At 43.7% G+C, this 13,776-nt stretch overlaps 1 protein-coding gene across 1 annotated transcript in view; it reads left to right on the top strand.

The window, feature by feature from the left end:
* Nucleotides 1–13,776, top strand: part of DNAJC3 (DnaJ heat shock protein family (Hsp40) member C3) — a 59,585-nt gene that overhangs the window by 12,915 nt on the left and 32,894 nt on the right. The window contains exons 5-6 of the mRNA XM_077297154.1: nt 10,805–10,957; nt 11,697–11,878. Coding sequence (XP_077153269.1) covers nt 10,805–10,957; nt 11,697–11,878 — 335 coding nt within the window. The remainder of the gene's footprint in view (nt 1–10,804; nt 10,958–11,696; nt 11,879–13,776) is intronic.

The following is a 13,776-nucleotide window of genomic DNA, read 5'->3' as shown; positions in this document are numbered from 1 at the left end:
ATGTATTCATAGTGCAGGCGGTTACTGATAAACTCTCATCAGCCGCTGCCTGCTCTTGACGTTATCAGCTGAATACAACTCTCGACATTTGTTCCCTTCTAGCGTTGATGGCATTGCGAGCAGGGGAGAGTGCTGTGAGCTGTCTTCAGCACCCGGCGCAGGGGAACAGTACGTGTCACACTGGTGACACAGATGTCAGCCGTGTGTCAGCGTGTATGGGACATTTAGCAGCCTGTGCTGCTCTTAAGAAAACGGACATGTCAACGTGCTTTGCCCATGAGCACACGGTCCGTGGAAACACACTGATACATGCACAGAGGTCTACATGTGCAAGTGTCTCCGGTACGTGTGAAAACTGTCACCACATATACTGGAAACACTGACGTGTGAAAGAGGCTTAGGCTAGGTTCACATTGCGTTAATGGGTTAACGCTAACGGACTGCGTTGCATGGCAAAATTGTCGCAATTAACGCCATGCAACGGGTCCGTTAGCGCACCCATTGATGGCAATGTGAATCTGATCTCTAGCGCATGCCATTTTTGGCATGCGCTAGCGATGTGCCGTCATTTTCTGACGGACCTCGGACGCTGCTTGCAGAGTCCGAGGTGCGCCCGAGGTCCGTTCCTCGCTAGCGCAGATCAGGGATCTGCGCTAGCGGGATCGGCAAACGAGATCCCTATAGATACATTGCGTTAGCGCAATCCGCTAGCGCTATGCGCTTAACGGATTGCCCTAACGCAATGTGAACCTAGCCTTATGGTGCGATCCGAATATATAGCAAAAACCTGTTGACAGATTCCCTTTACGTTAGTGTGACTGGCTGTATTTTATTTGTGCAGATAGGAAGCCAGGAGTAGAGCTGTACAGGAAAACTTAGAGGGGAATTTGGAATCTTCATTCTTAGGATTATGGGGATCCACAAGTCAGATCCCCGAATCATAAAATTATGCTATATCCTAGCATTAACCGGTCACTTTGAGAACCTGTCCTAATGAGTGCAGTCTGATTTTTACAAACTAACAGAATGGAGAAGATGGAGTGGAGATTTTTTTCAAACCAAAAAATTGGATCACACTCTGATCAGAGTTTTCATCAGAGCGTAATTACCATAACCAGCCCGATTCTCTGGCATGAGAGAAAATACAGTGACCCTAGCCTAAGGACATGGTTTTAGTTGAACTATTTGGGTTTCTCCCCCCCCCGCTCTGTGTTAGGAGTGATGTTGGCCCAGAGGTTAGGCTGTCCTATACTGCTATTCTGCTGACCGATGGCGGCTGCTGTTTGTGTTGATCTGGATATGAGAACATTGTGGAAATGGGGCTAGATATTATCTAGGAAGTGAGAGTGCAGTAATAGGATTTTAGACCTCTGGTATTTGTATTTCTGTAAAACCTCCGAGTAGGACAATAGTGGCCTGGACTATTATTATTATTATTTATATAGCCCCATTAATTCCATGGTGCTGTACATGAGGAAGGGGTTACAGGACTAGAGAATGCCATGTCTCCTAAGCACATGAGGTACTGTACACTGGTCACAATGGGGGTCTCTCATGATGCCACGTTCCTCCACCCGTCATCTGGTGAAGCTAAAACCTGGAATATTTGAGGCTGGTGTGATCAGAGCTAGGAAGTTGGGCTGACCGTACGTTTGTACAGTGAATATGGGCTGATTAGATAGAAACCTAATATGTATGAAAGCTTTTCACTAATTCCACCAGGATGATAAAGTAACTCGTCATTTGCAGGGTTTGTAAATCAACACTTCAGCATTTTTTTTTTTCTTTTAAATTTCAGTGCTTTCCTGCTGCCAGTATTATGCTTAGGCCGGGGTCACACTTGCGAGTGTAATGCGAGTCTCTCGCCTCAATACCCGGCACTGCCGCCGGCACTCGGACAGGAGCATTCAGCTGCATAGAAATACATGCAGTCGCACGCTCTGGTCCTGAGTGCCGGCGGCAGTGCCGGGTATTGAGGCGAGAGACTCGCATTACACTCGCAAGTGTGACCCCGGCCGTGCCAGACACCATCTTCATCTCTTTCCAGCAATGCTTTGGTCCCGCACCGCCATCTTGTGATCGCAACTTCTGACTGACTGGATGTCTGAGGTAACGGTCACAATATCTCAGTGTAAGTCTGAGAGACTTGTTTTGGCCTGGTCCTGGCTGTCGTAGAGTTACAGCGAGTAGTTTCTTCGGGATTACCCAGCAAACACTGGAGCGATCCGTCAGGTCACAGCCTGCTGGAGACTGACCGGAACGGCTCCTATAAAAGATCATGACAGCGGCTTGTACGGATAACAGTGGGGGCAGGGAACTTAGATTAGTGACACCACTCCAGTGCTAAAACAAAAGAAAAACAAATGCTGGAGTGGTGCTATAAAGAAGCACTCCAATTAATATTTTTTTCCATTAAATATGTGTATCTAGTGCGAGTGTATTAACATACTCATTTACTGCTGCTTTCTCCAGAATTCATCACCGCCCCATTCCTCTATCCGTGAGCCGGAAGTCTCTTACAATGTACGCCTATGGAGCCTTGTTCTGACCCTCCATAGACTTACACTGTAAAAGCCTCTTCCAGGTGACGCAGAACAGCGCTGGATCCCGGAGAAGGCGGCAATGGGTGAGTATACTGCTACACTCGCACTACGTTATACACGTATTCACATTTACTGAAATATTCATGGGGGTGCGTCTCGAAGTCACTTTGCTTTTTTGTCTTGTGGTTTTAGTTGCATTTTCTGGTTCCAAATTCTCCAAAATGGCACATGCGATTAAGGCTGGTTTCACACTTGCGTTTTGATCTGCAGCGTTTTAGCGCTAAAAAACGCATGCGTTTTTTTTCTATACTTAACATTAAAAACGCATGCGTTTTTTAGCATGCGTTTTGATGCGTTTTCGGCAATGCATGCGTTTTTTGACGCGTGCGTTTAGTTGCAGAAATGCAACCTGTAGTAATTTCTAGCGGCGTTTTTTTGCTGCAAAAACACGCATGCGTTTATTCGCGGCAAAACAATGTATTGCTGTCTATGTAAACGCATGCGTTTTTAAGCACATGCGTTTGCTTGCGTTAAAAACGCATGCGTTTTTATAGAAAAACACAAGAAAACACAAGAAAACCCTAACCCTAGGGTTACTAGGGATCCTAACCCTAACCCTAGCTATTTCTGTTTATAGTGGGTTTTCTAGTTGATTTTGATGATTGGCAGCTGTCACACACTTCTCAGCATGCGTTTAAAAAACGCAAACACGGCAAAACGCCGCGTTTTTTTTTTTCTGCATGCGTCTAAAAAACGCGGCGTTTTGCTGCGTTTACATGCGTTTTTTCACCACATGCGTTTTTTTAAAAACGCTGCAGATCAAAACGCAAGTGTGAAACCAGCCTTATTAACTTGATGCATATTCATAAATCATCTTCTTTTTTTTTTTTTCTTCTTCCTTGAATTATTTTTGCAATTTTTGACTAAAAAAAAATCACACGTTCTGCAAAATGGCACAAAACAAAATGTGACAAAATATTATCGTGCTCAAAATTATACCAGGGGACATGAAGGACTGGTGTGAATTTCGCTAAATTTTGAGACTGTTTATCTAGTCACAATTGATGAATTGGGTGAAAAATCTGCAATCTCAATTCTGCCCGCAAAGTAGAAAACCTTAAAAAAAAGAAAAAAAGGCAATGAGTCGGGCCTTAGACTGTTCATGCTAATAAATATATTATTAGACCATTTTTGTTTTATATTTTAAAGCAATCTCTTACTCATTTCATAAAGATGCTGTGTGTGTATAGAGCCCGAAAGGGGTTTTCCACTACTAGTTTCTATATGTAAAAAATCCTTCCCTCCCGGACCCCTTCCATTACTCCACATCGTTCCCCATATTCCCTGATGGCCTCCTCTCACCAGTGGGGGATGTTACATGAATAGGCAGTCTTATATCTGACTCTAACACCTCGAACAGAATGTCTTTTTTGGCTCGGACGGCAATATTATGACTTTGGTCGATAACGCTACGAATCTGTTAATGTGTTTTTTCCTTTTGTGTTTTCAAGATTAATTGACTGGAGACTGTTGACTTTTGTTTCATCTTTTTGATAATATTCCAGCTTCTTTCTATATATGTACAAAACTATGCATCACCCATGTGGAAAGAATTTTAAAAGTATCTCCTCTCCGCATGGTGCAGTTTGCATTATTTTCCAGCAGATGGCGCCAGAACCCTAGTGGCTGCACCGCTCTGCAGATTGCTGCACTGGTCTGATACTTCTTCTTTCCAGTGACCTATAGTGATCACCGGTCTGTCAGCCGAACTACAGTAACAGGTCCAATTATACAGATCTGTATTTATCGGAGGGTGTTGAAAATCAAACTATGTACTTATTGTTGGATTTCTTTTATTACTTGCTGTATTCCCCCAGGGCAGAGAAACCAACAAATTTGGGAAATATTTATCATGAATACATTCTGACATTTTAATGAAAAAAACTTTTGTTGCTTGTGTTTTACTACTTGGCGGGAATATACCTGTTTCTTGATTTTGTGTGGACAAAGACCTTTGTAATGAATCAAAGTTTAGTAATTTTTCTTGCTAGGGTCTTAGAACTTGTTTTTCTTCTGTGCTTTTGTTCTTGAGCAATAAGCCGGCCTCGGACAGAGGGGTTTTATTTCTTCTGTTTTAAGTTGGCTTTGAGTGGCCCTGGTTTATGAAGCCCGCGGCCTGCCGGCTCTCCCAGATATCACATCTAACCTGCCTGTGGCAAAAGGGTTCTTCATACTTTGATGTATGGCACAATGCAGCCTCCGAAGTGTCGACAAATCCATGGATGTCATGTTACAGATTAATGTCATTCATTCTGCTGCGATGCAACATGTCTCCTAATATTCCAATGGAGAGTATGAAATGGCTGAAAGAACTTTCTGCCTGAAAAAGTGCAATGGCCACTCATCAGTGTGTGGATTTGCAGAAGATTGTATTGTTCCATGACTATATGGAGGATTGAATGATGGCACTGTATCCGGCTCACCCAGCAAACACTATTCCTTGGAAAGCTGGGTGACAGGCACGTGCTTTCCCACCAAGTTCTCAAAGTGTCTAAAAAAAAAAAAAAAAAAAAAACAGCCTATGGACAGTCAGAAAATGTTTCTTGTGAATGCTGGCACACGGCTGTATTGTCAAAATGTCTGTTGCTCAGCTTTTCCAGAAACAAAAATGGCTAATAGTGATGAGCAGGTGTTATCTGAGCATGCTCATGTGTTAACAGATAATATGTTTGAGTCTCCACAGCGGTCATGCAATCCCTGCATATGTTAAGGCTGTTGAACAGCTGCCAGACATGCAGCCGCTGGGGCTCGTACATAGTTTTCGAGCACACCGAAGTCACTTGGCATACTCCGATAACACTATATCCGAGCACGTTCGCTCATCACTAATTCTAATCTTAGAATATGCAGTCAGGGTTGGCTCCTGGCCAACAGACTATATCTCGCCTGCTAGCATCAGGTTAATGAGAAAGCAGTAGGAGAAGCAAAAGGAATAAAAAAAAAAAAAAAAAAAAATCTTGAAAAGAAAAATCCAATTACATCTACAAAGAAAAACCAGCATAATTGCACATGTGACTGGCCAACCGAGGGTGGGTGCTACGTCCCCCTATGAAGAGAGATTTTTACAGTTCCAAAAATCTTAATTTATCGGTTGCTTTATTGGGGGACCCAGAACCACGAGACATCATAAAACTGTCCCTGTGGTGGGAATGAGAACTAAATGTTATACATTATTATGTTTTCCACTCGTTATGAAACTGCCGCCCTGGTAACTGCCGCCAGCAGTATCTTCCTGCCAAGGCGAGCGTCTGCCGAAGCAGGTATGTATGGATGGCTAATTAGCTGCCTTACAGTCGTAGAGCAGCTGCCTGGTGCCGAACAGCCCAGGAAGCCCCCCACCGCTCGTGTACCGTAATCCTAAAATGGGGTGCTAGTCATTGCTTTATTAGCCTCAGTAATGGCCATTCTAATTAAATGCGCAACAGTTGCTTAGAGGCAAGTAAGGGGCTTCCGGTATAACAAATAAGGAGTCCAGCTGCCTGAATGGAGGGGTAGCCAATAAATAGTGCCGTGCGGCCCTGGCGGCATCTAGCTTGTGCAAGGCACTCTCAATTGGATGAGAGGATGCTGTGCAAAATTAAGGGAAAATAATGTCCTCCTTAAGGTTGAAAGCCGTAATCGCCTTAGGGACGAAGGACAGAACCGGCCTCAACCGTATCCTGGTGGAGGATGAGGTAAGGAGCGTGATGGGAGAGAGCTGCCAGTTCCAATACCCTCCTGATGGAAGTAATGGCTGTAAGAAAGGCTACCATTTATAAGAAAGCTGTAACTCAAAAGGTGGGGACTGACGAGCCTCCAAAAAAAGACTAAGACCCCACGGATCAATGGGAGACCAGTACCGTGGACTAGTATGCGCCACTCCTTGGAGAAAAATTCTGACCTGTGTTGAGAAGCCAGATCAGTCTGAAAAAGAACAACCAAAGAGGACACCTGTCCCCTGAGAGCGCTAAGCACTAGTAAGACTCTAAGCCTAATATCGGAAAGGATTAAAACAGGTCAGGGACACTACAGAAAAACTAGCAGGCGAGGTAGGAGACAGGCTTTTTCCTATAGATTTTTGTTTTCACGCCTTTTAGTTCTTTAACTATGAAACTACTTGGGTACTATGGCTGCAGTCCCTGATCGGTTGAAGGTCTTTCTAATCTTAGGTTATGTTACATGGAACAGGAGGGTGAAGTGAAATATAGATCGAGATAAGAATCTTCTTTATTGCTGCTCACCTAAGTGAGAAGCCACAATAGCCCTGAGCACACAGTGGAGCACGTCTGAGGTTGTTAGCCCCTTAACGACCACCGATACGCCTTTTACCAGCAGTAGTTAAAGATACTTATTCCTCAGATCCGCTTTTTAATGGTGCTGAGTAATAAGGGTGTGGCGCCCCCCAGCGTCGGAAAATCTCCGGGGTCTCTGGGTTTTTCACCAAATAACGGCGATCACAAAAGTCAGGTTTCCCATTCGTTTCTCTCTCCTGTGATGTGATCTAGCATACCAGAGGAGAGCGAAATGGGGTCACCCTGCCCTCCACGTCATCTTCCCAGCCGCCACCCGGCAACAATAGGAGATTTTACCTATTGGTTAATTTTGATCACTGTACTGTGATAGACCCTATCACAGTGATCAAAATAAAAAAAAAAAATAGTAAATCAAACCCCCCCTTTATCACCCCCTTAGTTAGAACTAGGGTTGGGTTAGGGATAGTGCTAGGGTTGGGCTAGGGTTACGGTGGTGGTTTTGGGGTTATGGTTGTTGGTTTGGGGTACGGTTGGAGTTAGGATTGGGGTGTGTTAGGGTTGGAGTTAGAATTGGGGGCTTCCACTCTTTAAGTACATCAAGGGGTCTCCAAATGCGTCATGGCCCCCGCCATTGATTCCAGTCAATTTTTCGTTCAAAAAGTCTAATAGTGCTCCCCCCCCGAGCCCTGCCATGCGCCCAAACAGTGGCTTTCCCCCACATACGGGATATCGCGTACTCAGGAGAAATTGCACAACAAATTTTGTGGTCCATTTTCTCCTGGTACCCTTGTGAAAATTAAAAAAAAAATAAAAAAGTTTTGGTCTAAAGTAAATGTTTTGTGAAAAAAGTAAAATGTGGTTTTGTGCACCTTGAGGGGTGGGGTGCATTTTTTTAGAATGGTGTCTTTTTGGGGTATTTTCTGTCCTATTGACCCCCCAAACTCACTTCAAATGTAGGGTGGTCCAAAAAAAAAAAAAAAAAAGCGTTTTGTAAATTTTTGTTGGAAAAATGAGGAATCGCTGGTCAACTTTTAACCCTTATAACGTCCTAACAAAAGTTATGTTTCCAAATTTGTGCTAATGTAAAGTATAGACATGTGGGAAATGTTATTTATTAACTATTTTGTATTACATAACTGATTTAAGGGCAGAAGAATTGTGTTTTGCAAAGTTTTTGCCAAATTTCCATTTTATTTTTTTTAATAAATAAACGCAAGTCACATCGAAGAAACATGAAGTACAATGTGTCACAAAAAAGACAATCTCAGAATCAGCAGGATCCATTGAAGTGTTCCTGAGCTTTAACCTCAAAGTGGCAGTGGTTAGAATTATAAGAATTGGCTTGGTCATTAAGGACAAAATTGGCTCTGTCACTAAGGGGTAAAAGGGAGTCCTTCAGTCCAAACTGACAGCATTTGTCTGTGCTTTCTCTGGGGTGGGTGGCTCAAGGCAAGCCAGTGCTGTCAGTTGCCAGTGAGGTAGGCGAGCACATGCAAAACCAGTGGGTGGAATGGTGCCCAAGGTGCACCTAGCAGCCTCATTTATTTATTTTTTACTCCCTTATATAGCGCCATCATATTCCGCAGCGCTTTACAGACATTATCGGCACTGTCCCCATTGAGGCGCACAATCTACATTCCCTATCACTTTGATTGTAGTGTAGGAGGAAAGCCACACACATGAAGAGAATGTACAAAATCGGTAGCATGTATGATTAAACTTTAGTTTCTGCAGAAATTACAACACTAAGGTGGGATTTTCATAGGGACTGTTTGCTTTGTTTATACTGTCAGTTTGTGCTGGCAGACTTCCTTTAAAAGGATATCCAAGATTAAACACCACGTTCAAACAGAAAACGGGTGTGAACAGGTGTAAGCGAAGAGTAACCACCTCCATATATAACAAATGTAAGCTGCAGCCTGCAGCGCTATAGCAGCAAACATGAAATCTATGAAATTAGAATTTCAGTACTGCTCTGGGAAATAGGTGAAAATTAAAATAGTTAGCACATAAATTGGCCAATTCTTGTGTCCAGCAGCCATGACAAGGCGATATATAATTGTGAGTATGTATATATGTATGCATATGCATCTCACCAAGCACTCCACCCATCAGCCTGTGGTAGTTTTAAAGGGAACCTGTCACCCCCTCAGGCGTTTGTAACTAAAAGAGCCACCTTGTGCAGCACTAATGCTGCATTCTGGCAAGGTGGCTTTTTAGTCACACGCTGCACACGCTGAAATAAACACTTATAAAATGTGCCCCCAAATACCCTGAAATCGTCCCGGGGTGGGACTTTCCTTCCTAATTAGACACAGCACAGCCGTCACTCAGGAGCTGTGCGCGCTGCCTCCTCTTGCTGCGTTATCGTCCAGGCGCCTGCGCTGTAAGTACGAAGGGCAGCGCAACTGCGCATGCCCGGAAAAAAAAAACAGCGCAGGAGGCGGGGACGCTAATGCAGCAAAAGGAGGCGGCGCGCACAGCTCCGGAGTGACGGCTGTGCTGCGTCTAATTAGGAAGGAAAGGCCCGCCTCCCTGGCGATTTCAGGGTATGTGGGGGCACATTTTATAAGTGTTTATTTCAGCGTGTGCAGGCGTTTGTAACTAAAAAGCCACCTTGTCAGAATGCAGCATTAGTGCTGCACAAGGTGGCTCTTTTACTTACAAACGCCTGAGGGGTGACAGGTTCCCTGACAGCAGGATCCTACCTACCCGTATAAATGTAAGCTATCATAGAGGAAACACATTAGGTTCTCGGCAAAGGAGATCACCTTGAGCTAAGTATCGTCATCTTAACCTTTAAGGCCGAGGTCACACTTGCGTGTGCCATGTGAGAAACTCGCACGAGTCTCTCGCATCAATACCTTGCACTGCCGCCGGCACTCAGGACCGGAGTGTTCAGCTGCGTAGAAATACATGCAGCCACACTCTCCGGTCCCAAGTGCCAGCGGCAGTGCCGGGTATTGATGCGAGAGACTCGTGCGAGTTTCTCACATGGCACACGCAAGTGTGACCTCGGCCTTAAAAAGAGACTATCGGCACAGAATGACTATTCAAACGAAGTACAGGCGCTCTGTGCACCCTTGGTGTGGCCAAACATTCCGTGCAACTTCCCCCACCTATTTGTTTTCTCTCTCCTTTGATTGACCACTCTATTTTCCTTCCCTCTATTTATAACCTGAGCATGACCAATCCCCGGGGTTGTTACAATTCTTTTCACGTTTGGGGTATGTGCACACGATGCGGATTTGCTGCAAATCCGCAGCGGATATTTCCGTGCAGAAACGCTGCAGAACCGCACTGTGATGTACAGTACAATGTTAGTCAATGGGTAAAAAAAAATAGCTGTGCAGATGGTGTGGAAAAATGAGTGCGGAATTGCTGCGGATTTCAAAGAAGTGCATGTCACCTCTTTTGTGCGGATCTGCAGCGTTTCTGCACCCCTCCATATTAAAAATCCGCACAAAATCCGCAGCAATTCCGCATAAAAACTGCACAAAATCCGCATAAAAACCGCGGCAAATCTGTGGCTGCGGATTCTGCCAGGAGATACGGATTTTGTGCAGAAAATTCTGCACCTCTTTTCTTACGTGTGCACATAGCCTTATAGATTCGCTGCTTTGTAGCAACGTCTTGTTCCAAATAAAGCTTGAAATCCCGTAGTCCCAGTTTAGACCAATGGGCTGCAATGTTTCAGTGTATGGATCCAGTCCTGGATGTTTCATGCATGTTTTCCCAGAGACCAGTCCGGCCTCCTCCCCTTTGGCTTTATTATTGGGAAGCCTACATGACAACTGCACGATTATGTTAATTTTTCCTTTGTTTAATATTATCTTGAGGAATCCTAACTTTGGGAGCCTTGTTGATATTTGCCACATAGTGTGCTGTGTGAATCATGATCAGACATTTATTTTTTTTATTTTTTAGATTTTCTCACTTTCTGCTTTGATCTTTGTTGTTTTCTTAAAGCTGAAGTCTAATCCAAGTGATCATGAAGAGGAAGAAGCCACCGCGCAACTCGCAAAGTCAGATGAAATTCAACGCATGCGTTCCCAAGGAATAGCCGCCTACCACCAAAAAGATTTCACAACTGCAGAAAGCTTGCTGAACGTGGTCTTAGAGGTAAGTGGCCATCAGTTGCTGGATAACATTGCCCCGTGGCGGAAGGTTTTCACTGGTTGCACTTTGAGATGAGCGGATCTGTTAGTGGAATCTGGTCCAGTATGCAGTTGATTGGTTCCCGACAGATAGGTGGGAGACCGGCAAATCTTACCTTCTGGCGACCATTTTATTTGTCAGGGCTGACTGTCATCTGGCCAATCAAACACCGCACTGGAGACGTCTTAAGGTAAGAGATCTGCGGGCCTCCCGTATAGCCGCCGGGCACCACTGAACTGGATACTGGGCCGGAGTCCTCCACATCCAGCCGCTCATCTCTAGTTGCATATTTTTTGTGTAGTTAATATTTATTTGTAGATATTCCCTTGTATCCATAATTGCATTCTCTTGATATCTATCATTTATTCTGCACTCGGCCTGATTCCTAGACATCGGCGGCTGCCGCGAGTCTCCGGAGGAAATGTGAGCTGCATTTAGCTAATAGACCTTGAGTGGTTCATGTGTGAAATGGAGAAACTTTCAAATTGTTGTTTTTGTTTGTCCCAATGTTTTTTTTTTTTTCTCAAGGTCCCTTCCTGAGTGCGTCTCTTTTTGCTTCTCTGACATTGCAGTAATTACTCGCAAGTTATAAAGACGCTGTAGTGTTTTTTTCCCAGTATTGTGCTGATCCTTGATTAGATGTATGCTGGGATGTTACCAGCGCTCTGCATAGGTGAATAATGCCGGTTTTGTTTTCTTTAAGACTTGTGTGTGGGATGCAGAATTGCGAGAGCTGAGGGCAGAATGCTACATCAATCAAGGCGAGCCCGGGAAAGCCATCAGTGACCTGAAAGCTGCCTCTAAACTGAAGAGCGATAATACCGCAGCCTTCTACAAAGTCAGCCGCATATATTATAATCTGGGGGACCATGAGATGTCGCTCAGGTGGGTCTCTTCTTTGTTTGCACATTGATCTGCTTTATTGCTGCATTTCTTAAAGTGACGTCTACTGCTGCTGTGACATTTAAAGGGGTGTTCTCATTATTCCCTTTATGATAAATGCATGGTTGCTGGTTGTCCTGATCTGCTGAAGGGAATGGAGCAGTAGTGTGTATTCACAGCATATGCTCCATTCACTTTTAGGAACTGATGGGGCACGTTGAGCTGTCACTCCTATAGAAGAGGATGCATTAGTGGTCACATATTCACACAAGAATCTAGGGGATCTCTGTTCTCGGAATCAGTGGAAGTTCCAGCAGGCAGGATTACAGTGACAGATTACACCTCTGTTCAAAATGACTTTTGCACATGCTTATTAAATACATCAATAAAAAGCATAGAGACTGAGTCAGTTTATTCCTGCTAATGTACATGTGGATTTTCTGAAGGATTAGGAAATAAGTATACAAATCATAATATGAATAAGAAAAAAAATCTGTATATATTTTACAAAAAATACATCCCCCATTAAAAACAATTATTTTCAAATGACATATTCTGGTTTAAAGAGGATTTGTCATTTTCAATAAATAATATATATTTTTTCACCTGGCATAAATTCCACTATTCTCCTGATTATGGTGGTTTCCCTGCGCCTCTCCATTCCCGATATATAGCTCTCCCTTCCCCTGTATGTAAATCTATTCTTTAGTCAAGTGGGCATGACTCCAATACAGAAGGGTTGAGAACCAAACCCCCTTGGCGAAAAAGACTAGATTTATGTACAAAGGCTATGGATTTATGTTGGTGCAAACTGAAGTGCAGAAAGCAGTCAAGTGGCTGCATCAGTGATGTGTAGCTGCTGGACGGGAGCTCTGTGGACTGCCTCCTACCTGCCAGTATCCCTACCTCCTCTTTTGATTAGTCAGCCACACGCGATTGTTGTAATGTGACCCACAAGTGATGAGCCAGGCTTGCTAATTGAAAGACGAGCCATGGATGCTAACAGGTAGGAGTCAGTTTGCAGGGTTCCCATCCGATGTCCTCCTGTTACTGATGTGGACGCTGGACTGGGTCTTGCAAGTTGATTAACCCATCTGTAGTTTATAGATCTGAAATGGAGAGGCAAAAAAAATTACATCAAAATCTTGTGACTCAGAAGAACACCGTCTTTCATAACAGGTACAAAAATGACATTTATAACCAGTAAGAGGTCCTCTTTAAAAAGGTTCTCCACTACCTTGACTCAGTTACTGGTATTGCCATAAATGATTAAGGATAATGCTCCTAAAGATCCCCACATACTTTTTTTTTTCTGAATAGTTTACTGTTCTATTCCTCTCTGGTTCACTTCTTGTGAGAGTTATTTATATATGTAGATTGGTAATACAATAAATTGGTTTGATAAATAGAGGCCAAAAAAATGTCTTGAGGTTGTGGTGCCACCTGCAGGTTTTTTTTCTGAAGGTTTCTGAAAATGAATGTTTAAACTGCATTTATTGATCAAATCGTGAATGTGTGGTTTGTTTGTGTCTTATCTTGCTGAAGGGGCAAGTTTACCTTTCAAATGGTGTATTATTTGTGTGTGTGGGGCAAACTAATCGCCGAAAAAGCAGTGCATGTTTACAAATGTGTTTGCATATGTGACTCACCTGCAGTGAAGTGTGCAATCCTAGAATTTACCTAAAATAGGCTGGGCAAGCACTTCCGCAAGCTGGAAAGACCCCAAGGCAAATGCCACCTGCAGGTAATTTGACCTTTTGAAATGGTGTATCATTTGTGTGTGTCGGAGTATAAACGGAGCAAAGTGTGAAATTGAATAGGCAGTGCATGTATACAAATGTGTTTGCATATGTGACTCACCTGCAGTGAAGTGTGCAATCCTCCAATGTGCCTGAAATCGG

Source organism: Ranitomeya variabilis, chromosome 3 (assembly GCF_051348905.1).
Source record: "Ranitomeya variabilis isolate aRanVar5 chromosome 3, aRanVar5.hap1, whole genome shotgun sequence".
Lineage (NCBI taxonomy): Eukaryota > Metazoa > Chordata > Amphibia > Anura > Dendrobatidae > Ranitomeya > Ranitomeya variabilis.
Note: the sequence above shows the minus strand (reverse complement) of the source record. Positions and strands in the feature narration are given on the sequence as shown.